Source organism: Rhinolophus hipposideros (genome assembly GCF_964194185.1).
Source record: "Rhinolophus hipposideros genome assembly, chromosome: 7".
Taxonomy (NCBI): Eukaryota; Metazoa; Chordata; class Mammalia; order Chiroptera; family Rhinolophidae; genus Rhinolophus; species Rhinolophus hipposideros.
In genome coordinates this window covers 100,557,341-100,582,540 of record NC_138053.1, presented here as the reverse complement: position 1 = coordinate 100,582,540, position 25,200 = coordinate 100,557,341, and the positions used below count along the sequence as shown (strand labels likewise).

The window sequence follows — 25,200 nt, the reverse complement described above, 5'->3', positions numbered from 1 at the left end:
TGTCACAGCACCTGAATAGGATACAGGAAACCTCAGAGGCTGACAAACAGTTAGGCTCTAAATGGGGGTGAGATGCAGAGAGGGGCTGGAAGAGTCTGGGAGGGTTGCTCAGAGGCAGGGCGCCTGGACCAGGCTCTAGAGCTGGGTGCCGTGTGGAAGGTGCCCATCTCCAGGGACCCAAGCCGGCACTGGGTCATGCTGAGTCATCCATGGAAAGTGGAGTAACCACGGGGTTACAGCAGCTGCTGAGTTGAGGCCACTGTGGGAGATGCAGGTGCTTGGTGGCCCAGGGAGGTTTGTGGCAGGAAAAGGAAGGTGGGTAAGAGTGGCCAGTTGGGGTCCAGGGAAGTGAGAAAGGATGGTTTCTCCAAAGGAAAGTAGAACAGGGCAAGGATAGGGGTCCCCACAGGGTGACGGGTGCAGAAGAAGGAACAGAAAGGGGGCTGAGGGCTGGGTACTGAGGGAGGGGTCTCCAGGGCAGCTGGATGGGCTGGGGAGGAGGCAGAGGGGAAGAAAGCTGTGCTGGGGGCCTGACCCTCAGGCGGAGGGGGTGACACCATTGGGCCGCGACCCAGGACTCCTGGGGAAGCTGATACCCTCCCTCATTGCCCAGGAGTCCAGCAAAAGCCCTGCCCCAATCAAGGCCAAAGGAGGGAGGAGTGCAGGGTGTGTCCAGTCAGGCCCACTGCTGGTCCTGCCCTGGGTTACTGTGGGACGGAAAGAGGCTAGGGCTGGACTTCTGGAAAGAAGCCAGGCGATCCACACCGGCCAGGCCAAGGCTGGGAGTTGCTCCTGTGGAGAGACCCCCCTTGTCTCCTTGCCCCCCTCCCCAAGCGCCCTCTCCCATGGGCCCCCTGTCCTCTGAATCCTGGACTGGACCCCACCCCAGCTCAACTTCCAACCTACCACCAGCACCAGCACCAGCACCACCACCGGCCACAAGGATGCCGGGGGGTGTTTCTCCAGTCCTGGGAGGTGCACCCGGGTCCTCTCCTGAGAAGGGAGGGACTCTGGACTCCTCTAGAAGAATCGGGACCCATGACCTGGGATGGCCTGGTGAGCGTCCTGGAGCTTTCCCCAACAGGGTCCACACAGAACAGCAGGCTCCCCTGCAGCCCCTGACCCGTCACAGGCGGCTTGTCCCGGGTCCTCACCTCCGGCGGACGCCGTCCCCCCCCCCCCCCCCGTCCCTGAATTGGCACTCCCCCAGCAGGGCCAGGCCCCAGCGGGTCCCCGCAGAGGCGGCGGCCCGGGATCCGGAGGCGGGCTGGGGTCGCGGCCCCGGGGGCGGTGCGCTGCGGCGGGCGGCCGCGGGGGGCGCTGCGGGGGCCGCAGTCAAAGCCCGGGCGCCGGCGCGCGAGTGCGGAGCGAGCTGGGCAGTCGCCGTCGCCGCGCCCTTCCGCCCCGGGCCCCCGCGGCCCCGGCCCCCGACCCCGGCCCCCGGCCCCCGGCTCGGCGCGGAGGTCCATGCGGCCCGCGCTCACGCCCGGCACCGGCACCGGCTCCAGACCCCAGACCCGCAGCTGAGCGCGGGAGCCGGGGCAGGATGGGCAAATTTCAGTCCAAGCACGGTGAGACGCGGGCGCGCGGGCGGGCGTGGGGCGGGGGCGGGGGCGCGGGGCGGGCGTGGGGCGCGGGCGGGGCGCGGGGCGGGCGCGGGGCGGGCGTGGGGCGCGTGGGGCGGGCGCGGGGCGGGCGTGGGGCGGGCGTGGGGCGCGGGCGGGGCGCGGGGCGGGCGCGGGGCGGGCGTGGGGCGGGGGCGGGGGCGCGGGGCGGGCGTGGGGCGCGGGCGGGGCGCGGGGCGGGCGCGGGGCGGGCGCGGGGCGGGCGTGGGGCGCGTGGGGCGCGTGGGGCGCGCGGGCGGGGCGCGGGGCGGGCGTGGGGCGCGGGCGGGGCGCGGGGCGGGCGCGGGGCGGGCGTGGGGCGCGTGGGGCGGGCGCGGGGCGGGCGCGGGGCGGGCGTGGGGCGCGGGGGGCGGGCGCGGGGCGGGTGGGGCGCGGGGCGGGTGTGGGGCGCGGGGGGCGGGCGCGGGGCGGGCGCGCGGGGCGGGCGCGGGGCGGGCGTGGGGCGGGTGGGGTGCGGGGCGGGCGTGGGGCGCGCGGGCGCGGGGCGCGTGGGGCGCGTGGGGCGGGCGGGGTCGCGGGCGTGGGGCGGGTGGGGCGCGGGGCGGGCGTGGGGCGCGCGGGCGCGGGGCGCGTGGGGCGCGTGGGGCGGGCGGGGCGCGCGGGCGGGGCGCGGGGCGGGCGGGCGCCCGCACTCACTGAGCCTTCCCTCTCCGCGCCCCCCTCCGGCGCGCGCAGACGCTGCAGCCTTCCAGCGGAGACAGAGCCCTGAAGGTGAGCGGCCGCGGGGCAGGGGCTGCACCGGGCGGGACCCCGGCCCCAGAGCCCGGCGCCCCTGGGTGCGGGGACGGTGCCGCGGGGTCTCCGGGAGCGCGCAGGTCCCCCGACCCCGGCCCTGCTCTCCGGCCGGAGCCCCGCGCGCCAGGCCGCGCCGAGGTGGGGTGGGCGCGCCGGGCGGTGGGCACCTTTAGGGCGCAGCTGCCTGGGGCTCACGGCGCGTCTCCTTCCCACCTCGGTTCCCGCGCTTCCTCTCGCCGGGCCGCAGGGGACAGCTTCGTGGTGTCCGCGCACCCGAGTGGCCGCAAAGGCGCGGAGGAGGCGGAGCGGCGCGCCGGCGTGGAGCACCGCGCACGGGACAAGCAGGTAGGCGTGGATGGGTGCGTTGGGGAAACCAGGAAACGTCGGTGCCAGGGTTGTGCCCATGGCTGGGACGGACCTAGAAGGCACAGGCCGAGATGGCCCGCGGGTTGTGATGCCAGCTAGACTGAGAGCCTGTCCCTCCCAGCCTCCAGGGACCAGGCTGGCAGGTCCTGAGCCCTTAACATCCCAGATGGAGGCGTGGGGGGAGGGGCATGATTGCTGTAGGATCAGTGGCTTCACAGTAAAGATGGCCTGAGTTAGAGACCACCGTGAGTCCCATCTGCAGGGTGGGTGACCACCGGCCTGCAGGGAGGCTCGCGGAAAGCCAGGCTCCACGTGGACCCTGGGGCCACCCGGGCTGCAAGGTCCTGCTCAGGTGGGTTTGGAAGGTGTTGTGTTCAGAAGCAGAGAACTGCTCAGCACGGCACCAGAGGGACCTTGGGTAGACTAGACCCTCGCATGTGTGCCAAGCAGGAGAAAGTGGATGTTGGATGGGTATTAGTGTGAGCTGGATCCGTGTAGATGGCTGAGACCTCTCCCTGCCCACTGCTCACAGAAAGTCATCTCTGTTTGTGGAACGACATTCTTGTGACGGGTTGATAAATGAAAAGTTCTGAGTACATTTGTGAACACCGCCCCTCCACCCAGACTGGAATTAGGGTTCCTGCTTTTGGGGAGTGAGGGTTTAATCTCACACCTGTGAAGGTAGGAAGTACATTTTAAGGTACTTTCTGGTATATCATGGTAATGTTGGACAGGAACGCCGGCTGGACCAAGGGACAGCGTGGGGTGCCCAGGGAGCAGCCCAGTCCCGTCTTTCCCACTCCGAGGGAGGTGGGGGTGTTGTTGATAACAGGATGGTAACTCTCCCATGTGTGGCATGTAAATTGGGGCAGGCTGGGAGCTGTATGGGCATTAGATTCGTGGTCAAGGCTTCAGGCTGGCCCTGGCTCACTGGCTGTCCTGGCTAGGGACCTGCTTCCTGGGGACACACAGGACCTGGTGCTGCCCACTCGGCCCTCAGGACTCGCTGGGCACATCATTTGTCCAGAATATGGCTGCAGGAAAGAGGGTGGTCTCATCAGCACCAGGCAGGCTTCTCATGGGCTGAGGGGTTCACTGGAAATAGCGTCTAAAGTGTGAGAACTTCAGTGACACTGTGGGGTTGTCAGAGCTGGGGCTGAAACGGGACTCCACACTGCTTGGACAGATTTTAAAAGAATGGCAGTGTTGGCTTGGGTTGTTCCCTTTTCATTTTGCCCTCTGCTATGGTCTAAATGTTTGTGTCTCCCCAAAATTCACATTGAAACCCAACCCCCAAAGCGAGGTGTGTGGAGGTGTGGTCATTGGGAGGTGACGAGGTCACAAGTGTGCAGCCCTAATGATGAGGTTATTTGCCTTTTACGAGAGACCCCAGGGGCTGCCATGTGAGGACACAGCCAGAAAATGCCGTTCATGAATCAGAAAGGGTCTCTCAGCAGACGCTGAGTCTGCCAGCACCTTGATCTTGGACGTCCAGCCGCCAGAACTGGGAGAAATAAATGTCTGTTGTTTATAACACCCCCCATGGTGTTTGTTGTAGCCTCCTGAACAAACTAAGACACCCCATTTCAGGAATGAAAGGTCCTTTTGCCACCATGATGTGGACAGAGCAAATTCAGAATACAGGATGGTCCTTAAATTAAATACATTTTAGCCTCAAGATGACGGCTCTGCTTTTTCCGTATCTTCCTGATTTGGCCATGTGGCTGCAAGCTGTGGCCAGGCTCCAGCCTTCAGTTTAGACATCCTGGACCAGGCAGCTGGGCAGGGCTCAGCCCATCCTGTCTTGGGTGGAGCTCAGCTTTATGGGTCCACACACTGGTTCCACAGACACATCCACACAGCATTGTCATGTGTGCTGATGGGTTGCACCTGTTCCCAGTGGACACAGCCTCGCAGAGTCAAGATGGCGAGTCTGAAACCCCACCGAGAGACTCACCTCTGGACAGGCCTCTAGCTCCCAGCAAACGTCATCTGCGTCCGTGTGGTTCTGCCACAGGTGGGCTCCGGCTGCTTCTGGAATCTGGGGCTCAGCACCATGGCACGGGTTCATGCCTGCCTCCTGGTGAGAATTCCCTGGGGCCTGTCACCATGACCTCTGTCCCGCTTGCCCCCTGTGTGGTGGGGCAGGGCCACTCCTTCCTCCTCACCTGGCAGCTCAGGAGCCAGTCCACCTGTCCACCTGCTCACCCTACTGCCAAGGAACATGGTGGCAGCAGGATTTACACGGCTCACTTAAGAGGGCTGAGATGTTAACGCTGGCTTTTTGCAGAAATCCCTGGAAAATCCCAGGCTTTGCAGGAAGTCTGGACACCGCCCTGCCCACAGTGAACAGAGAGCCATGGTGCGGGGCATAAACCACACGTTTGCCCGAGACATTCGCGGTGTGGGTGCCACGGCCCCTGCTTGTCAGCCGGGCCACGGGCCTCGTGGAGGCAGAGGCACCCCTTGTGACTCAGTGAGCTGGGTGGCAGGTGCTCCGGCCACAGTGCAGTTCAGAGGGCTGGCCTGCGGTCTGCTGTACCCTGTGCTCTGGGGACACTGGCCTCACAGAGTCCTGGCCTTTGGGGGTGTCTGGACCTCAGGGCCAGAGCTCTTTCCTTCCTTTTGGGTGCACACTGTGGGGACTTGGACACTAGCAGCATGTCCCTGCCCTCAGAAGTGCCGTGCGTGTGGTGAGGCTGGCACAGATGTGCACAGGTGCCTGAGGGTCACCTGGATGTGGGGACACTGATGACAGTCCCGGGGTCCCGGCCTCGCTGAGCAGGAGCACTCTGCCCCCCAACAGTGTTTCTGAAATTGCCAGTGGCCCTCTGGGTCCCCGCTGTACCTCAGGACAAGCCAGGCTGGACGCCATGCACCTGCCCCCTGCCCCAACCTGGCCCCAACCCAGCACCCATGGCAGGCCGCGTGCTGCTGCAGGGGCGGCGTGGCCACTGGAGGCAGTGTGTGTGCCCACCTGCCGTTTGCTGAGCTGCGGGCACCCTCACATTGAGTGGTGAGGACTCTGAGCTGGCGCCTGGCCTCGGGGCTGGGCCAGCAGGTCCGTGTTAGCTGGTGGCACAGCCTGTCCCCATGAAAGGACGCTGGTCAACAGAGGCTCTTCCCCTGAGAGGCTGAAGCTTCCAGAGAAGCTCCTTGGAAGCTGTTGGAGATGTAGCATGTGGCCGGCCTACTGGGAACATGACACCAAGGCTCGGGAAGGCTGTTTGGAGATGCTGGCCATTCACTCCACTGCATGCCCCCAAGGCCTGGGCCTGGGTGGAGCGTTCAGTTCTGCAGTTGGGGGTTTCCCAGACGCCCACAGGCCGCAGCAGGTCACTGACGGCTTCCTGGGGCGGCATGGTGCAGCTGAGGGCTGGGTGGACCTGTCAGCTCCCAGGAGAGGTACAGACCTGCAGGCGCTCTGCCCGCGTGGGGGATGAGTTTCTCCAGCGCGGGAAAGCACGCTGCCTCGTCCAAGGAGCACGTGCCATTTCTCTGTCCTGTGTTTGTCCTGTGGCCGAGTCGTTGCGATCACTTGGAGGGTTTGGTTGTTGGAGAGCTTACCTTCCAGCCAGCTTACCTTGGCTGAAACCGGCACTCAGCCAGGTGGCCAGCTGTTAAAGGGGTGGCAGAACACAGCCAGACGCGCTGTCGACTCCCGGGTGTGGGCGGGCAGCTGCAGCTGCTGGGAGACCCTGAAGCTGGCGGGAAGCCATGGGGCCAGGGGGGCGACCCCTGCCAGCCCCTGCCCTGACCTTGGCCCAGCAATCCAGCCCCTGGCCCCCTGACTTGGAGCTCTGGCGAGGTGCGAGAAGGCCTTCCAGCTCTAACACTGCAAGGCCCCCACTGAGCCCAGGTGGTGAACGCAGGCTGTCGTCTTTTCCTGGGCACATGACCCTGCTGTGCACGCAGGGAACAGAGTAACTTCTCATCTGAGCAGCAAAGTGTATTTGGTTTCATCTCCCTTGTAGGCATTGCCTGGTCCTTCACCTGCTGTTGCCTGGGTGGCCAGCACTTGTCTGGAGCGGGCTGGAGCAGGGCAGCACCTCGTGGCTGTGCCAGGCCACAGACCCTCCCTGGGCATGGGGACCGGACAGCACGGCCCTCCCCTGTCCATCCTGCCTCTAGGCTGCGGTTGGGTGTTTGATCATTCTTTTTCTCAGGAGGTGAGAGGTTGAAGCCCATGTCCCCTGTCCTCCAGCCCCCACTGTATGGCCAAGGGGCACCCACCCAGCCAGCCCCAACAGAGGTTGTCAAAGAAATTCTGCTCACAGACAAATACTGGGGATGTGTGCCATGGCCATCTTCAAATGTGGCAGCCTCGGCTCACCAAGGTTTCCCTCATACCGCTGCAGTGGAAGGTGGCCCTTGTGGTGGCCCACCGTCGTGTCTCTGCGTCACAGCTTGTCCTGCATGGCTCCCAGGCCATGTGCTGCTTCAGCCAGAGGTCCTACAAGGAACGATGAAGTGATGGATGTGATGAGTTTGGAGCTGGCGCAGCCACCCGTGGGCTTTGCAGAGGCGTGCTGGACAGCAGCCCACACGTGACCATTGAGCGCCCACCTTAGGCTCCATTCCTGACCTTCTTGGGCTCTGACACCAAGTGCTCAAAGGAGTGCTGTGCTGGGTGGGCGGTCCCTGAGAGGCCAGGTGTCCTGAGCAGGCACGGGGGACGTGGGGCCACGCGGCTGGCCCTGCCTCTCCTCTCCCTGGGAAAGGAGGCCTGTGGCCAGGTGGCTTTGTGGCTGCCGTCCCCGAGCTAGCAGAGGCGCAGTTTACAGAGGCAGCAGTTCGGGTTGCTGGGCACAGTCCATCCCTGAACTGAATTCCAACAGCTGGATTTGAGGTAAGCCAGCGTCTGAGTGACGGAGACATCGCCGCCCTCAGCCCTTCCTGCAGCTGTGAGGTGGGGCCTCTCCCAGGTTGATGCCTGCACCAGAAAGCCTCTGGGTTTGGAAGGACAGGCCTTGTCGTCCAGGGAGGGGCCGTGCTGCCTGCCAGGCTGTGGGGATCACAGACAAGGCGCTGGTGGGGCGGCCCACTGCAGGCCCCTCTCCTAGGCCATGCGAGTCTGTCACAGCCCCTCAGCATTGTCCTGCTGCCGGGCCTGCCCACCCCTGTAGCTTCATTATCCCGTCCACTTGTGAGGAGACCTGGCGAGTGGGGCCAGTGAGGTGCCCTCGTGCCGTTGGGTTAAACCAGAGAGAAGTGTGCGGTCAGGGCCTGCTCCCTGCCTCACACGGGGACATCCGCCTGGTCGCTGGTACCCACCCAGCAAGGCACTTTTTCTGATGATCCCATGTGTGTGGGCCGAGGAGCTGACAGGGCGTCACAGCAGAAAGGCCACCTTGCGTGAGAGGAGGAGAAGCCGTCCTGCACAGGACAGCTGGGCCTTGGCGACTGGCCCGTGTGGGTGTCTGGGCCGTAACCAGCACCACAGATGTGCGGCCTGCGCAATGGGAAAATGTCTTGTCCCCCGGGCTGGATGCCGAAGGGGATCCAAGGGCCTCTGCCGTGCTTGGAGGCCGTGTCCTCACGTGGCGTCCCCCCTGTTGCCCTCTTTATGTGATGTTCCTTCTGTCGGGACACAGGTTGTATGGGTCCAGGCTCCACCCTCACGTTCAAGTGACATCTGCAAGGGTCACAGCCATGGGACTGAGGGCAGGACTCGAACATGTGAATGGGGGGGAAGATCTGGCCCCTGACAGGCCTGGGTTTCCCTCAGCCCCTTCTCCTCCCGTCCTCCCTCCTCTTCTCCTCTGCCCAGTGCTGGACTGTGTGATGATGGCTGAGAAGGAGGCAGTCATCCCGGCCAGGGGACACGGGACGCGGCCCATGGTCAGCCTTTTCCCAGCCTTTTCCATGTCTGGAGCTGTTTCTCTCCGCTGCACCCCATCTTCAGTACCGTCCACGGCCCTTCGTGTGTCCTGAGCCCCCAGGCATTTGGTGCTGGAGAAACTGTGGTCCTGAGACCGTCTCTCCTTATCACTTGCCCCATGTCAGCGGCTCTGCTGTGCCCTGGCCTGGGATTGGTCACGTGTGGGAATGGGGCCAAGGGGAGGCTGTTCCGTGGTGCGTCCGCCAGCCTCTCGCGGGCCGGGCCTCGGGCCTCCATCCTGACCCGCTCCTCGGGCCCCAGCCAGGTGGCTTTAGAAGGTCTCTGGATGACACTGCTCGCCCAGCGTCAGCCCCCAGGTCCCCGAAGGGCTTCAGGAGAGGGGGGTGTCGGGAAGGGAGCTGTGAGCTGCACTTTCTGTTTCCTATTTCAAGAGCCAATTCCTGTAACTCCTTTGGGTTGTTTTGGTTGGAAGAAGGCAGGGGGCATATTTTTCCGTGGTTCAGCTGTCCCCGTTTTAGCTCTTGTAAGAAAGTATTTCCCTGTTCTCTTCTGGGGAGGGCATTGGTTGAAATGCTCCTCCCTCTTGGAGCACCAGTTTCCTACCCCTGCGGGACTGCGGTTCTCACGCCTAAGCCAGGCCTGCCCCTTCTGACTGCCCAGGCCCCCTCCGGGCCCGTGGCAGGGCACACAGCCTCACCCCTGTCCCCCACTCCTCAGGGAAGGCACTGCCCTCCCCGCCCTCCTCCCTTGCACTTCGACCCATTCCCCTCCCCCTCCTGCCCCTCCCCTCCCACTCCTCCTTCTCTCTCCCTCCTCGTCCTGTCTGGAGGCCCAGCGGACCCTGACCATCTGGGCACATTGTGTCCTCCTGATCTGCAGGGACATTTGCTCCTCTGAGATCTAACCACCCAGGAGGACATGCTTTCCCAGCCTGCGGGGTTACAGATGCCCATGTGTGTGTCTTAAACCCAAGAGGGGCCGGCGCCCAGCTGCAGGGTCCCTCGATCCTCAGGAGAAATTTGGGGCAGACCCCACCCCAGATCCCACCAGTACCCCAGATCAGTAATTCTTTCTGAAGAAAGCTGGACGTGTGGTCTTGTCACGTGGTCTTGTCACGCGGTCTTGTCACGCGGTCTTGTCACGCGCTCTTGTCACACGCTCTTGTCACGTGGTCTTGTCACGCGCTCTTGTCACGTGGTCTTGTCACGCGCTCTTGTCACGTGGTCACCAGCGACATTTGATGGCAGATCTTTCTGGAATTGTTGAACTTTGACAGTATAAGCACATGTGAGAGTGCCTTAGGATTAAGTGTTTTACAGAATTAAAAGCCGCCTGAGGCTACCTGTGTTGGTTTCCTGGGGAGGCTGTGACAGTCCCACAAACTGAGTGGCCTAAAACAATAGGCATTTATTCTCTCACGATTCTAGAGGCCAGAAGTTTGAAATCAAACTGTCAGTGGGGCTGCACTCTCTGAAGCCTCCAGGGGAAGGTCCTTCTTTGCCTCCTCCCACTCCTGGGGGCTCCAGGCACCGGGCACGGCTCGGCTCTGCCTCGTCTTCATGTGGCCTGTTGCCTGTGTCTGTCCTTTCCTCCTCTTCCAAGGACACTACTGTTGGATCGGGGCTGGCCCTGAATCCAGCATGAGCTGGATTCCAAATAGAGCCACATCTGAGGTTCCGGGTGGATGTGGATTCTGGGGACCCCCGTCCAGCCCAGGACGCTACCCCCGAAAACGTAACATCACAACACGCTGTTTTCCAGTTTCTTTGGCACGAAAGGGACTTGAGTGAGGAGCAGAGCCGACAAAGCCCGTGTGTCCCGCCCCGTGCAGTCTTCCCATCAAGGCTTTGTCTGAAATCTGCATTTTGAGGCCACCCCAACAAGGTCCACATTGAGTGACGGCTGAAGCCGCCCCACTTTCGCATTTGGTGATTTCAGAGTGGGTCCAGGTCTGGGCTCTGTGCTCAGGAGAACTGACGTCCCTGAGCCACAGGAGCAGACGACCTCTGGTGTCACAACGGTCACGTACCTGTGCTCGGCACATCACCGCCAGGCCCCCGTCTGGGTCAGCTCTGGGAGTCCTGGTGGCCCTGCCGAGAAGGAAGGCGGCCGGCAGGTGGGCCCCTCAGCCCAGTCTGGCCCCACATCTGGGCCTGTTGGAAGCACGACTGTGCATGTGGTTGTCTCTGCATTTGGAACAGCTTTTAATTAGCCTCCGGCCAAATTCCATGCAATGAATTATCCAGCTGGTGAAGAAAAACCTCAGGGGTCCTCTTCAGACTAAGGCAGCCCCTCCACCAGGCAGACGCTGAAAGGGGCTACAAGTTCCTCTGTGCTTGGCAGTGTCCCCAGATGTTAAGGAGACTTTCCGTCCTGCAGTTTCCCTGTTCATAGCGCAGCTGAGGGGAGGAACAAGGCAGGAGGAATGGCTCCGAACCGCTGGCAGGTCCAGCATCTCAGCAAGTGGTCCTATTGCTCTGTCACACCCAGGTCGCATCCCATCCCTCGGGAACCCGTCAGCTTGGTTTCTCAGAACATTTCACCACAGCCCTCTCTGCTGTGCCTCCAACCAGACCTCCACTTCTCCCCTGCATCTCTGAGAGCCCAGCTGGTTATTGGGCCAGTCCCAGCACCTCCTCCCTGGGCTGACGGCCTCCCTGGGCTGACGGCCTCGCTGGGCTGACGGCCTCGCTGGGCTGACGGCCTCGCTGGGCTGACGGCCTCCCTGGGCGGACGGCCTCGCTGGGCTGACGGCCTCGCTGGGCTGACGGCCTCGCTGGGCGGACGGCCTCCCTGGGCTGACGGTCTCCCTGGGCGGACGGCCTCCCTGGGCTGCCTCTCCACTGAGAAGCTGCGTGTGATAGACGCGGGGCCTTGCAGGAATGCCGTTTGCCTCCAGCTGGGTCTGCTCACTCCTGTCTACTGTGCCAGCTGGCATGCACCCAGGACCACAGCCAGCCCTCAGCCTTGGAGGGGAAGGACTTACCTTCCTTTTGTTTGCAATGTTTCCCAAGGAATTTGTAAGAAGTTTTGGGCCCTGAAATCAGAAGCGAAAAACCTGTTATGTTTTAATACAAAAATCCAAACTGGAGGTTGTTTTAAACAACCCTCAAGGTGTCTGGTGGGTTTGAACTTGGAGCGCTGCTGTGGTGGAGCCGTTGGTCAGCCAGGACTGAGTGGTCACTTACAGGAGGAGGCCCCTCCTGCCGTCAGTGAGTTGAAGCCGCTGGTCGTGGTCCCGGGCCCTCAGCCAGCGGAGGCGGGACCGTCCCCCGGTAAACCCAGGGGTCTCAGGGCTTCAGTGCACGTCCCTCTGGGACTCGGCCTCTCACATGAGCTCAGGGCGAGTGAGGCCCAGCCAGCTGTGGTTCATCAGTCTCCCTCCTGAAAGAGCCCTGCTGGATACTAGCAGGGCCTCCCAAGGGTTGGGTACCAGTCCCAGTGGCCTTTGGCACAGCCTTCCCTCTAGCCGGGGACCTGGATGGTTGGGCCCTCCGGGGTTGGCACCTGCCCCTTGGCAGGTGGTTCGCCCAGAACCATGCCGCAGGGAGTCGTGCAGCTGGGACCCGGCCAGGCAGGCCCTGGAGCCTCTGCTCTGACCGTGAGCTCCCTGCCTTCTGCGGGCTCCGTGCTGCTCACAGGCTGCGGGGAGGCAGACAGTGGCCACCACATAGGTGCCCTGTGCCGAAGGTTCCTGGGAGAACTAACGCGAGGGGTTGTGAGGTCAGCTAGTGGGGGAGGTTGCCACTGATGGGCCACAAGCACTGTGGCATTGATGAAACGTCCAACAGAACCGAGTAGCCATTCCTCCGTCTCCAGGTAGGACAGGGAGGGCCAGGGAGGGGCCCTGGACTTTGCCACAATCACAGCTGAGACCGTGTGTGCAGGGACGTTTGTGACAATAGGGGAGTGAAGACCATGGCTACACCTGCGTCCTTACCTCCCCGCAGCACATGCTAAATGTCAATACGACTGCCTCCCTACAGCTTTGTGACAAGTGTCACCTGCTGGGAGAAGGGCCAGGTGGCCCTCCGGCCCCACACCCACAAAGTCGGAATTCTTGGGGTTCCTGGACCCCATCTTCCCAGCTTTGGAACAACGAAGAACGGAGGCATCTTGCCCTTTCTCTTTTTCCATCGATTTGTTAAAATAGTTTAGGCTTTCTTTGAAACAAAACTGTCTTTAGTCCTCAGTAAATGCAGTGTTTATGGCTAGTCTGTGAGGTGACTCCAGAGGCCTGAGGTGTATTTGCAGCAGTGGCCAACCCTGCTTTTTTCAGGAGCTCAGGCAGCGGTCAACCCCATCTATGGTCCTCATGCCAAGGAGGTGACACTGTGGCCCCCTGAGGTGGGCAGAGTGAGGCTGCAGGAGCCGGCAGCTGCCAGCGAGAAGGTCCTAGGCTGGAATGCAGTGACAATCCTGCTTCCGACCTGGGCCCCTCCATTGGGGCCGTCCAGTGCTATCCAGCGTCTTCTACGAGTGGCCAGGGAGCTTGGGGCAATGCTGGCCTCCTGGCTGCGATGAGAGGAAGCTGCCTGGAAGGGCCTGGGTTTCCCTTCTTTTCTGCCTGTCATGGAGAGGACGCAGCCCAGACAGAGCAGGGACACTCTCATGCTGGGTGCAAGGACACAGGGGACAGACACACTTCCTGCTTTCGGGGTTTCCATGCCCCGAAGGCAGGGGCAGGATGCTGACCACCTCAGTCATGGCTCGTCTGGGGGGCTCAGAGCCCCAGCAGACGAGTCCTGGGTCAGTCAGAGGGCAGCATGACCAGGCTGCTGCCCCGAGTGGCCGGACAGTGGGTCCCTGGCCAGCTGGCCGCCCTCACGTGGCATGGTGTCATGTCTGTTTTCATCCTGAGAAGCCCACGTTGGGCCGCCCTTCCTACCCTGGTGTTGCGAATGGCTGCAGAAGGGCTGCAAGGGTGGGTGCCCTGCCTTCGGCCCCAGGCTGTGCCCCCCAGTTTCCCAAACCATGTTGCCGCTCACAGACACGCGTTTCCTCCGAGCACTTTTGTCTTTCACACGTAGGGTCTCCGCTGAATTCCTGTGGCCATGGGTTTTGGTCCGTGTCTGTAGAAGTAGCTTGGGTTTCATCCCTGCTCCTTTAAGATCCTGCCGGCTTCAGGTGTGGAGCTGAGTGTGGCTGCTGCGGCCACCTGGCTCCCTTTGATCTCGGGTCTGCTGAGGCTATCACTTGTCTTATCTTATGCAGGGTGTATCTCTACACTGTGCTACAGAGACGCTTTCTAAAGAAGGAAACAGCACTCACTACTTTTCTCAGAGCTCAGCCAGGAAGTCCTGGTGCTGTGATCAGGTCTTAGCTCCCCGCCTTTCCAGTCTGTTGGTCTCCGCTGAGGGCACAGGCGGCACCTTAACGTATAGTGCCTTCTAAATTAAAAAGACTAAATCAATGCATGGGGTTCCTTTCCTGCTTTGGAATAATCTTCCTTTGAAATAGGAAACACAAGGCTTTAATATGAATAAAAGAAAACAAATAGCCTGGTGGGGTTTCCCGTGGAAGAATCCAGGTGGGGAAGGTGAAGTCTGGGTTTGAAACCCAGGGGCATGAACCTCATCTGAATGCGGGTGACCAAGGGTGTGACGGGTCTGTTTTTATTCTGTATTTTGTGACTTCTGTGGCCTATATGCTCAGAAGACAACAGATGGATTTGGAAGAGCGATCACCCTTGATTTTCCTTTTTCTGTGAAATTCTGAATTGTGAGCTCTGAGGACGAGCAGTAGCAGCACGAGAGGCAGGAGCAAACAAGATTGTGCAGCACGTCCTGTGGATCTAAAACAACCCAGGAAGCTAAGAATGGAAGTCCTGGAGGTTTGGGCAAGTTTATGGCCACGTCACAGTATCGAAGGGGGTGTGTACAGGTGTGTGTGTGTATTACACATGTGTGTACATGTGTACATGTAGGCTAGACACACGTGTACATTTGCACAAATTTAGTATCTGTACTGAAACCTTTCGTCCTCAGCGACACCTGACTGAAGTGGAAACGGGAGACGTGGATTCTGGTCCCAGCGACAAGCCTGAGTTTTGGGGTCGGGCTCTTCCCAATCACGTCAGTTAATGTGGGTCACACAAGTTGTGGGGGAGGGAACCTGGCCACCATGCTGTTAAACCCAGCTTCTCGCTGACCCTCTGTTGACAGTGTTCGCCCTGCATGTATCTACAGGGCAGGTGGCCTGGGTCGACCCCAGTCACTCATTCATAATGATGAGCTGTGGGCCAGGCACTGGGCGGGGTCCCTGGTGGTGTGTGGTTGGCGGACGCTCCCTTCCCATGGCATGTTTTCAGTCATTCCTGCCACGGGCTTTGCAGCCATTCTCTGGCACGTTCCAAGTGTGGGGCCCTTGGGGACCCTCTCAGGGTCAGGGTCTTTTGGGGGAGGGTAGGTGCCAACAAAGAAATCTCTATAGACCAGGGTAAGTGGGGTGTAGAATACAGGTTGTCTTTTCTTATTAAAATGAGCAAAATTGTGGAAAGCTGGGCCGGGAAGAGAAGATGGAGGCCTCGTACAGGATGTAAGTCAGAGCTGGCGTGTGAGGGACACACACATTTCCTTTAGGAGAACTTCTGAACCCAGATGGCTGAGATTCTAGATGGAAATTCCAAATGTGGTTATTACAGAGTCTGACTAAATAGTCCTCATCCAGAAGGACCGCTGGGCAGAATCTGAACCGCTTTCTCAGGCCCTGAAGCTCTGTGGAGACTTGGAGAGAAAGAAGCTGCAGTGGTATGCAGCTCCTAGGGAAACCTGGGGCGCCCCCGCCACCCCCACGCCCCCAGAACGCTCAGCTTCTTCGTCCCTAGTCTTTTGCTTTCAAGTCAGAAGTTTGGAATAACAGTTACAGCAGCCCCTTGAATGGGACCCTCCGAGGGCCTCAGCCGCACATGTGTCGGAATCATTAAGCTCGTAAACCTACATCGTCACATCTGAAACTGGTTAGCCGCTGAAACCGAGACTGCCACTTCAAAGCTGCTCTGGCGGTTCCAGACGGGACGCTGGGCGCTGGTGGGTCACCTTGAAGCCAAATTCCATCCGCCGCGGCCACCGGCAGAAAGCAGCCCCCACCCCCTCACAGAGCCAGCGGTCTCAACAAACTCGGAAAAAATGGGTTCCCTCAGACACGGGGGTGTATTCCCACACACCTCCAATGAGCGGGTGGCTGGACCCGCCTACATTCCTGGCCCCAGGAGGGGGTTCTTTTATTTAAACAGCACCGGCAGCAGCTGCCCCCACCCCGGCCCACATTTCTGCTGGAGTGCCTAGTGACTGGCCGCTTGTTCCCTCCGCCTGCCCCCGCCCTCCAAGTCTCCCTCATCCCCCTGCCCCTCTCGGGCTCCTTGCTGGCCGTGGGCCTCCTGTTCTCTTCTCCAGGCGCCCTGGTGCTTCTCCCTCATCTAGGGTACCACCTGCACTGGGCTGCCACCATTGGCACGATTAACCCCAGGCTGAACCACCACAAAGAGAAGCAAGGTTGTCTGGTGGCTCCTGACACGGCCCTTTTCCTTCTGGAGAGTTCCTTGGCTGGCGGGTGGTGCTGACTGAGGAAGCTGGAGCAGAGGTGGTTCCGAGGCCCTTCCTGTTCAGCTGTCCCCAAGGCCCTGCCCTCCCTGTGCACTGTTAGAACTATACCTGCTTCAGTGCCAGGGCCTTACCTGCCCAGGGCAAGGAGGTAGGGGAGGCTGTTTCCCTGCTGATCAGAAACCCTGCCAGGCCTGTCCTGTCCTCATCCCCACCCTGTGGATTCCTGCAGCTGCGTGAGGTGGAACTGCTGTGAGGAGGGGGACCCGCCAGGTATCAGGTGGCGCGGCTGCAGAGGTGCTCTGTGGAGCTGGGGGCATCACTTGCTGGGGGTCACTGGACGTACCTGGGAGCCATCCATCTTGTTTCCTACCAGATAACCTCTGTGACCGTCAGTGTGGGCCCCACAGGCCCCAGGACCCCAAACGTCCCCCCCGGATTGAAGGCCACCCCCTCCTGAAGGACTCGCTGAGCGGGCATCAGTAACCGTCCTGGTATGAGCAGTTCTGGAAAAGTGCCTTCAACACACCCGCTCCCTTCTCCCTTGTCACTCGTGCCTGCTGCCCCCAAAGGAGCCCCTCCCCCTTCTCTCCTGCTTGGACTCCTGTCCATAAGGAGCCCCCTCCTGCCCCCACTACACCTGGGAGGAGACCACAGAGGACTCCGGAAGTCACACAGAATTCTGAGAAGTGGCCCCGAGCTCACATTCCAGGGGATGGTATTTCCAGAAGCCCAGAGATGCTGGGGCTTCAGGCCGTGAGCCATGAGGGGCTGTGAGCTGCACACGGGATCACACCAAGTTGGGAGAAGGGGCAGCGCCTGCAGGGAGGCTTGGGGTGCACCCAGGTGCCCGCACACCCGTCCTGGCCAACACACTGTGTTCTCACCACAGAAAGGAAACCTGCTCCTGGGACCCAGAACACTACTCGTTTTCTGGATGGAGTAAATATTTGTGAGGCCACCACATTCTCAGGAACGCAAGCCACAAAGGCCTCGGAGTTTATCAAGAATCCGCTTTCAGAAGCCAATGTGTTTCTGGCCGCGTGACCTCACTTTTTTCACTTGAAGCAGGACCTGCGTCTCCCTTCTGCCCTCAGCCCGTTTCGGTGAGAAGAGGAACCCCAGTCAGCAAGCTCAGGTGTTAGAGCTGGTGGTGTGACCATGTCTGTCCTCACAGCACAAGCTTCAGACGGGGGCTGGATGCTGCCCCTGGGGTCCGTGTGCTCCTCCTGGGACCCACGGCTGTCACCTGACATGGAACAGGGTCTGCAGGTGTGGTCTTGAGGCGGACGGAGGTCGTTCTGGTGGGGCCCTCACAGCTCGTATGTGTCTGTAAGAGGGAGGCAGTAGGAGATTTGACATCGAGGAGACGATGTGCACAGGGAGAGGCCACGTGGAAACGGAGCAGAGGTTGGAGGATGTGGCCACAGGCCCGGGAATACCTGGGGCCCCAGGAGCTGGGGGAAGCAGACGCACCGTCCTGGAGCTTCTGCGACACCTGGCCCCAGACCTGGGAGAGCATAAATTTCCATTAAGCGCCCAGTTTTTGGCCACTTGTTCTGGCCACACCAGGATACTGACACTGTGCCCCAGCCCATTACCTTCACAGCTGTTCATTGAAGTCCAAATCCCCGAGACCCACACACTAACCTCTTGGCTGAACAAACGTAGATTTTTCAAGGGCAACTCGCAGGTTTTATCTGTTTGGGAAAGACGAGACAGACTCCTGCCTGTCCTGGGCCAAAACAAGGATTGACGTGACCCAGAGGGCTGCTGCCTGGAAATGAGCAGGTCTTACGGGCCCTTCTTTTCACGGCTGTCAGCCACCAGGAGAGAACGCACTTGCTCTGGACACACTGGTTTCTGGAATGGTCTTTCCCAGAGGCAGGGAACAGAAAGCCTTTGGTTGGTGCCGGTGTTGAGTTTCTCAGGAAAACAGTCCCCTGAAAATTGGGGATGTGTTTGCTAAGATCCCAGATGCATTGCATTTTGAACATTGAAATCTGAAAAGCAGACCACTCAGGATGTAGTTCTTTACATCACAAAAGGCTTCTCATTTCCTATCTCACCTGCCTGGCCTTAAAGAATAGAAGCCCTCAGCCAGGTGTGAGTGATTTCCCAACAACCCCCCCCCCCCTTTGGACAGCCCAGACCTCACACCAAGGCCCACAGAGAGCCCGAGTCATCACCACCTCACCACTGGCTGAGGACACTGCTGTGATTGTGGGGCTCCACCGAGCGCTGTCCCACAGGAATGTGTGGCTGGACCTTCTGGCTTTTCAACGGAGGCCAGGAGCCGAGATTTCAGGTGAATCTCCCAATGCCCCGCGCCATGGGCAGCTGTGGGGAACGTCTCACGGTCTCACCTGGGTCTTTCACCAGGACGTGTGTAGGGCAGGGCCGTGTGCTGTGGCTCGTGAAACAGAAATCTTCTGAGCTCAGGACAGAGTTGGACAGGAGATGTGGATGGTGGCCTCGGGGCAGCTGACTCACAGGCCTGGAAGGTCTCTCCTCAGAGCCCCTGCAGGGCTACAGGGGCAGGCAGCGGACCACAGGGACCCCGCAGTGAAGGTCACAGCCACCTAATGTTGACGTGCAGAAGGAGGACCTGACTGTGAAGCAGTAGGAGGCCGTGGGCTGAGACTCCGTCACCGGTGGCCAGCAGAGCCAGAGAATGAACCTACAACGCCCCCGGGCAGCTGGGGATGGCAGCAGGCAGCCAGGAGTGCGCTGCCCTCTGGCCTGTGCCCCAGGGGAACAGCTGAAGGTCAGGCCCAGCACTGAGCACAGCTGGGTGGGTGGCCCCTGCTAGCTTGCTAAGGGAGCCCCGGGGTGGGGGTGGGGTGGCGGGAACAACTCTTGTCACCTGTCAGCCAGGGAGTAAGGAGGATGGTGCTGAGGACCCTTTCTGGGAAACCTGGCCAGGCGGAAGGCGGGGCCCGATCGAGAGTGGAGCTGGGGCTCCCTTGGCGGGGCGGGCAAAGGGAGTGAGGGCAGGTGATGGTCCAGCAGGGGGGTGTCCGGCCCAGGACCCCCAGAGGGCAGGCCTCGCCCTGGGCAGGGCGCTGCGGGAGGTGGACGTTAGGAGATGGGCATCTGCTTGCACCCTCCACCCCTGTCTCACACGGGGGCCCCAGTGAGCTGGGAGTCAGCCGTCTGGGGGGGTAGCCCTGCGGGGAGGGGCTGCACATCTGGCCAGCGTCCCTGTGGTGGTTTCTCCATTGCCACTAAAGCTCTTGGCCCTTCTGTTTCGCCAAAGCAGCAAAGATTAAAGGGCATTTGATGTAACCAGGGTGAATGTGACTGAAAGCACCAGTCACAGCGACAAGGAGTGTTACTTTCCCCCCAAACACTCTTTTTTCCCTCTTTTGCGGCTCTGCGTCTCAGAGGCAGTTGCTGATTTAGCTCCTAGGTAGACACTAGATTTTAGCGTGGGGATGTGCGTGAACGGACGGTTTTCCAGCTGGAACTTGAGCACAGCAGGGCACTGCTCACTGCCGGCCGTGGGAGCTCACTGTCCCCATCACGGTCACATCTACCGCTGACTGTTGAGTTCATCCTTCGTCACTGTGTCCTTATTGTGACATTGTCATAATGTTGGGAGCGCTGTAGGAGACCAGCCAAGGCTCTGCTGTCACCTGCCCTCAGGCTCCCTGGGCGCGTGTCCCACAGGAGCTGCGCCGTGGCTCTTCTGGGTTCTGGCATGTTCCTGGAAGCAGGTCTGGGGCTTCGGCAGTTTCACCGACTGACTTTACCTCTTTCAACAAGAAATGATGGGCCGGGCCCGTGGCTCAGGTGGTTGGAGCGCCTGCTCCTAATGCCGAGGTCGCCAGTTCGATTCCCACCTGGGCCAGTGAGCTGCGCCCTCTACAGCTAAGATTGTGAACAGCGGCTCTCTCTGGAGCTGGGCTGCCGTGAGCAGCCGGACATTGGCCTGAGCTGCCCTGGGCTGCTGTGTGCCGCCAGGAGCGGCCGGTGGCCAGCATGAGTGGCCGGCAGCCATCGTGAGCGGCCGCAGCCGGTGAGAGCTGCCATGAGCTGCTGTGAGCGGCTGACCAAGGCTGACCAACGACTGGCGACCGACTGCCTCAGCTGGGGGTCATGGGACAGGGAGCTGTGTCCTAGACTGAGAAACAACGGCTTGAACCAGAGTGGGGGGGGGCGACAGAAAAAGGGGGAGGGAATTAAAAGAAAAAAAAGGCTCTGCACACTCGGCCCCAGAGCCTCATGTTCGGAAGCCTCTGATTGTAACGCACACTTGGGTCCAGGTGGGGTGCCTGGGGGCAGGGGCACTCCGCCCACAGTCCGGAGCCGGCAGGTTCCTGGGCAGCAATGGGCAGCGCACGTCCAGTCCTCACACGCGGCTCCCGGAAGTGCTCGGGCTGGGCGGGGAGAGAGGACAGGTGGCTGTCCTGTCTGTCCTGTGCCTCCTCTTAGCACGGACTGCACACAAGTCCTGCGCTCCCCCTGTGGCCACGATCTCAGGCAAAGGCCACGCATTTGACAGGGCACGCGGGCTTTCGGGAGCAGCAGGTTCTGTCCTGTGTCTCGGGCAGCACGTTTTGTCCCGGACGTGGTTCTGGACACCACCATGCGATGGGCATGTGTTTTGGTTTCTAAAACTGTGAGACTTAGTGAGGCGTGGAGAGGCTGGTGTCTCTGCACGGAGAATGGTGACACCCCAGGAGGCAGGCGTCCATGGCCGGCCCCAGCAAGCCCAAGGTCACACTCGCCCTGTTCTCCCTGCAGGAGCTGCCCAGTGGGGACCCCAAGGAGGAACCTTTCCAGGGGGACCAGTGTCCTCTAGAGGGTAAGTCCCGCTCCCCAGACCTCACCCGTGCCCCCAGCATATGGCCCAAAGCTGCCCTTAGCACACCTGACCCCTGGTGATGTGGACCGCCCACGCTCCTTAGCTGCCCATGAAATGCAGACCTGCCCCGGGGCACCTCCTCCCCACCTTGTTCTCCAAAGCCACCGCTGGCTGCGAGGGCCGGAGGCAACAGGACACCCCTGGCCGTGGTGACCCCAGGTGAGGGCAGCCCTGCCTCTGCCCAGGGCCCTCGACACCTCCTTGCTCCGGAAGGACGGGCTCTCAGCTCAGGCCCATCTGGAGAGCATCAGAGGCTGCCCGGCTGCGCCTTCCTGCAGCCCTGCTGCCCGCGTCCCCTGCCTGGGCAGGGCCAGGGGGAAATGGCCCTTCCTCACCCCTTCTTGTCCCTCCAGTGGTGCTCCCCCCTGAGAAGGCCGAGGGCCCGGGACAGCTCTTCAGTGTGGACGATGGAGAAAGAGCAGCAAACCGCGAGGGCCCACGAGGCCTGGGCAAGAAACACCTGAACATCGACGTAGGTGTTTGCCCTGCCTCGAGCAGACGTCCGCGGGCGGGATGGGTGCACATCAGCCCTAAAACAAGCGTCAGCCTGGAGGGTTTGCCTGAGGTTCAGCCAGTGGGAGGAGTTACGGCAAAGCTTGCACGAGCTTCCAGTGTCCGCTGGCTCGGGGTGGGGGCGGCAAAGGGTGCCCCCGAGAATCCAGCGGAAACTGCTCGGTGATGTGGCACCAAGTAACCCGGTGATTTGCCAGGGTGACGCCAGCACCAATGGAGTGACACAGAGGTCCCCCATTGGTCTCCCACCCCGCCCAGGGCAGGAGCGCGGGGGAGCGGTGGAGGGGCCCACTTTCCTGAGGGTGGGGGGCTGGGCGTCCCGCTCAGTGTGCTGACCTGCCTCCTCTGTCCCCATGTGTCTCGCAGGCACTCCAGTGTGATGTCTCAGTGGAGGAGAACCGCCAGGAGTGGACCTTCACACTCTACGGCTTCGACAACAGGGGCAAGGCCACCAGGGAGGTGATGCACTTGTGTCCGGGGCAGACGGTGCCTGGGGCAGGGGCTGGCCTCAAACAGATGCCACCACTCCTGGTCTCCACGATGGGGGGACAGGCTGAGCCCTCTAGGGTGGGAGGAGAGGTGCAGATGGGGGCTCAAGAGGGGGCGCACAGCAGGACCCAGGCAACCACTGCAGCCGAGGCTGTCTGTTTCCAGCAGAGCCCTGCACGGCCTCTGGGAGTCCCCGCAGGCCCAGCCAGGCCAGCAGCCCCTCAGCAGGTGAGAGTAGTCCCAGGAGTAGCCCTGGCGCCCTCCCCTGCTGGCCTGTGTGTCCAGGGCGGGCAAAGTGCTCCTCAAAAGGAAGCAGACATATAGGACGACTGACATAAGTGTCTTTGGATCAAAGAGTAAGATGGGTAGTTATCTGATGGCCCAGTCCTTTGAGCACAGACTCTGAAATTGAGAGGGTCCAAGGGATGGGATTCCAGCAACAGCAGGGCTGCCTGTTGTCGCAAGGGGCTAAACGTGGGGTGACAAAGGCTGCTCAGTAGGTCGTCCCATCTGGGTCTGTCTGGAATGCCAGTGACTCAGGCAGGCAGGCAGCCAGGGGGGGTGGCAGCGCCCCCGCCCAGTGCGCCTGTGGTGGTGACATCAGTGCCGCCCTCAGGACATGTCCAGCCTAATGCACACCATCTACGAGGTCGTGGACGCCTCCGTCAACCACGCGGGCAGCAGCAGGAGCCTCCGTGTAAAGCTCACCGTCAGCCCCGAGCCCTTCGGCAAGAGGAGGGAGGGGCCCTCCGCCGGCCAGGGTGAGGGCCTGGGCCTGCCCCTTAGATGCCCTGAGGACCCTGCTTTGAATGGCAACCCACCTCCTCCTTGCAGCCACCCCAGCCCGTCCCCTCTGTATTTCCCCATAGCCCTGCCTCCCACACAGCAGGCCATGGGGGCCACTGTTCAGCACCCCCCCCAGGGCAAAGTCTGTCCTTTCCTGACATGGAAAGCATGTTGCATGGCCTGGCCCCTGGCAGGGGCGGCCTCAGAAGTGTTTGCACAGTAAATGACTGAGTGAGCGAATGCACAACGGCCCCTTTCAGACCGGGAGCCCACTCGCTGCAGGACGGAGGGCGAGCTCACCGAGGACCCCAGGGTGGCTGACAGGAGGTTGTCCGCACACATCAGGTGAGGGGCCTGGGTCAGGCTCCGCCCTCCAGTGGGGCCCTTGCCCCACTTTCTGCAAACATCAGGGGCCACCCCCTCAGGGCAGGCTGTCAGACGGGCACCTGGGTGCGGAGGTGCCCTGCCGGCTTGGGCCCTCACTCCAGCTGGAGCTGAGCACACCCAGAGTCAGGCGGGTGAGGACTGGAGGGCAGGAGGGCCTCCAGACCCTCAGCGTGGCGCACACGGGCGACCTGCGGTTCCACTCATGGCTGTCTGTGGTGGTGACAGGGGCAGTGGTCTCAGGGGTCTCAGAGCAGTGACCCATTCTCTGGCTCAGAGTATCCTAGGTGAACCAGAAGACGGGGACTTCTGTGGATTCCCTAATTTGTCCCAATGGGGTCCTGGGGCCGGCTGGGGACTTTGCTGTCATGGACACCCACCCTTTCTGATGCTCCTCGCTGGGCGGTGGGTGCTGGGCAGAGCCCGCCACCGTGCCCCCTCCTCTCTAGGAGTGCTGCTGTGCCCTTTGCTGCAGCCAAATATCAGGCCCGTGTGCCCTGTGCCCACACAGGAGGCCCAGTGCTGACCCCCACCCCTGCCCCGTGCGGGGGCCATACTGTGTGGATGAGAACACCGAGCGGAGAAACCACTACCTGGACCTAGCTGGGATCGAGAACTACACGTCCAAGTTCGGACCTGGTAGGTACTGGAGACCAGTCCGCGGGGCACGAGTCCCCTGGCAGTGGACGCCTCCGTCAGGAGTGTGAGCTGGCGCGCGGGTTCCTGGGCCCCGCAACAAGCACGCTACGGCCTTGTGTCCAGGTGTGTGGGGGGTTCCCGGTCCAAGGTGAGGTGTGCAGGCCCCGCGGAGGGTCTCAGTGTGTTCCCTGTCTGCAGGGTCCCCACCGGCACATGCCAAGCAGGAGCAGCAGGCCAAGGCCTCACACGCCCCGAGCAGGTCCCGCTCCCAGGACTCGGACGCGCACACCACGTGCAACCGCAGGTCCCAGGTGCTGGCTGACCACACTCTGCTGGCCACAGAGCCCACCGCCCGGGCCCTGGACATGCAGCCCCGGCTAAAGGGGCAAGACAAGCAGTTCCTCAAGTCCCCCAAGGGCTCGGGTAGGCCTCCTGGGGGGCCTGGTGGGGGCGTGCCTGGCGGGGGTAAGCCCGGGAGGACCTCCAGCTACTATTTGCCAGCCGCCCCACCCCAGGGCCCCCAGGACGGCCACCACCTCCCACAGCCCCCACCGCAGCCCCCACCACAGCCCTTTGGTCACAAGCGGTACCGGCAGAAGGGCAAGGAGGGCCATTCGCCGCTCAAGGCCACGCTCGGCCAGCCCTCGGCGTTGGAGCACGAGGTGGTGCGGGACCTGCCACCCATGCTGGGGGGGGAGGGCTGCACGGTGCCTGTGGTCCAGCGCCACGAGCACCACCACCACCACGAGCACCACCATCACCACCACCACCACCACCACCACCCGTCCTAGTGCACCCCCGCCTGCCAATTCCAGGTCCCCGGTGAGTCAGCCCAGGTGGCACTGGGGGCACTTGAGAACAGGGCCCTTCGTCCTTCTGCTCTACTCTCCTCCATGTCAATGGATGTCCTGTTGAGATGAACACGTCTGATATTCTGTGTAACTCACAAAACCATATGTAAGCGTAGAAAAATACACTTGTATCTTTCATTTGATTCCAAAGTGAACCCCTGTGGTGCTGAAAGGATTGTGCTCGGACGACATTCTCGCTTTTCTTGCGATGCCTTGCACTTTGGGTGCCTTGGATTAAGATGTGCGGGCTGGCGAGGCCGTTTTTACGTAACCGGGAGTGGATGTTGTAGCCCTCATGTGGTTATTCCTTGTGAAGCCCAAAGGGCAGGTGTTCCTCCGTGCTCTGCGTGTGCTGAGGGGCGTTCCAGCACACCACGCCCAGCACATACCAAAATGGAGGGGTGGCCACAGGGAGGGGCGAGGTGCTCCTTGGAGAGTGGTCAAAAAATGTGGGACATGAGGCCACGAGAGCAGATGGGGTGGACGGCAGCAGCATCTTAAGTGGACAGAAGGGCCGGGAGGTGCTGCGCTCCTTCTGAGCGCACACACAGTCCCCTGG

The 25,200-nt window shown here is 61.5% G+C and overlaps 1 protein-coding gene across 2 annotated transcripts; it reads left to right on the top strand.

Annotated features, from left to right (window-relative positions):
* Positions 1-1,377: 1,377 nt before the first annotated feature.
* Positions 1,378-24,782, top strand: NKD2 (NKD inhibitor of WNT signaling pathway 2). 2 transcript variants are annotated; one of them, XM_081052957.1, is made up of 10 exons: positions 1,378-1,571; positions 2,301-2,336; positions 2,608-2,705; positions 20,859-20,919; positions 21,333-21,451; positions 21,859-21,951; positions 22,598-22,742; positions 23,028-23,112; positions 23,663-23,790; positions 23,989-24,782. In XM_081052957.1, the coding sequence occupies exons 1-10, from the start codon at positions 1,547-1,549 to the stop codon at positions 24,579-24,581; spliced, it is 1,383 nt and encodes a 460-aa protein (XP_080909083.1). In that variant the 5' UTR covers positions 1,378-1,546; the 3' UTR covers positions 24,582-24,782. The 2 variants fall into 2 exon arrangements, with proteins under 2 accessions (XP_080909083.1, XP_080909082.1); XM_081052956.1 differs by having other exon boundaries at positions 21,859-22,209; positions 23,989-24,751.
* Positions 24,783-25,200: the final 418 nt, after the last annotated feature.

What these genes read in the sequence shown, in the direction of transcription:
- NKD2 (XM_081052956.1), top strand. Translation starts at nt 1,547, where the DNA reads ATGGGCAAATTTCAGTCCAAGCACG. An exon ending in GGACCAGTGTCCTCTAGAGG is followed by an intron (nt 20,920 to 21,332) that starts GTAAGTCCCGCT and finishes TTGTCCCTCCAG; the next exon opens with TGGTGCTCCCCCCTGAGAAG. An exon ending in CACGTCCAAGTTCGGACCTG is followed by an intron (nt 23,791 to 23,988) that starts GTAGGTACTGGA and finishes CCCTGTCTGCAG; the next exon opens with GGTCCCCACCGGCACATGCC.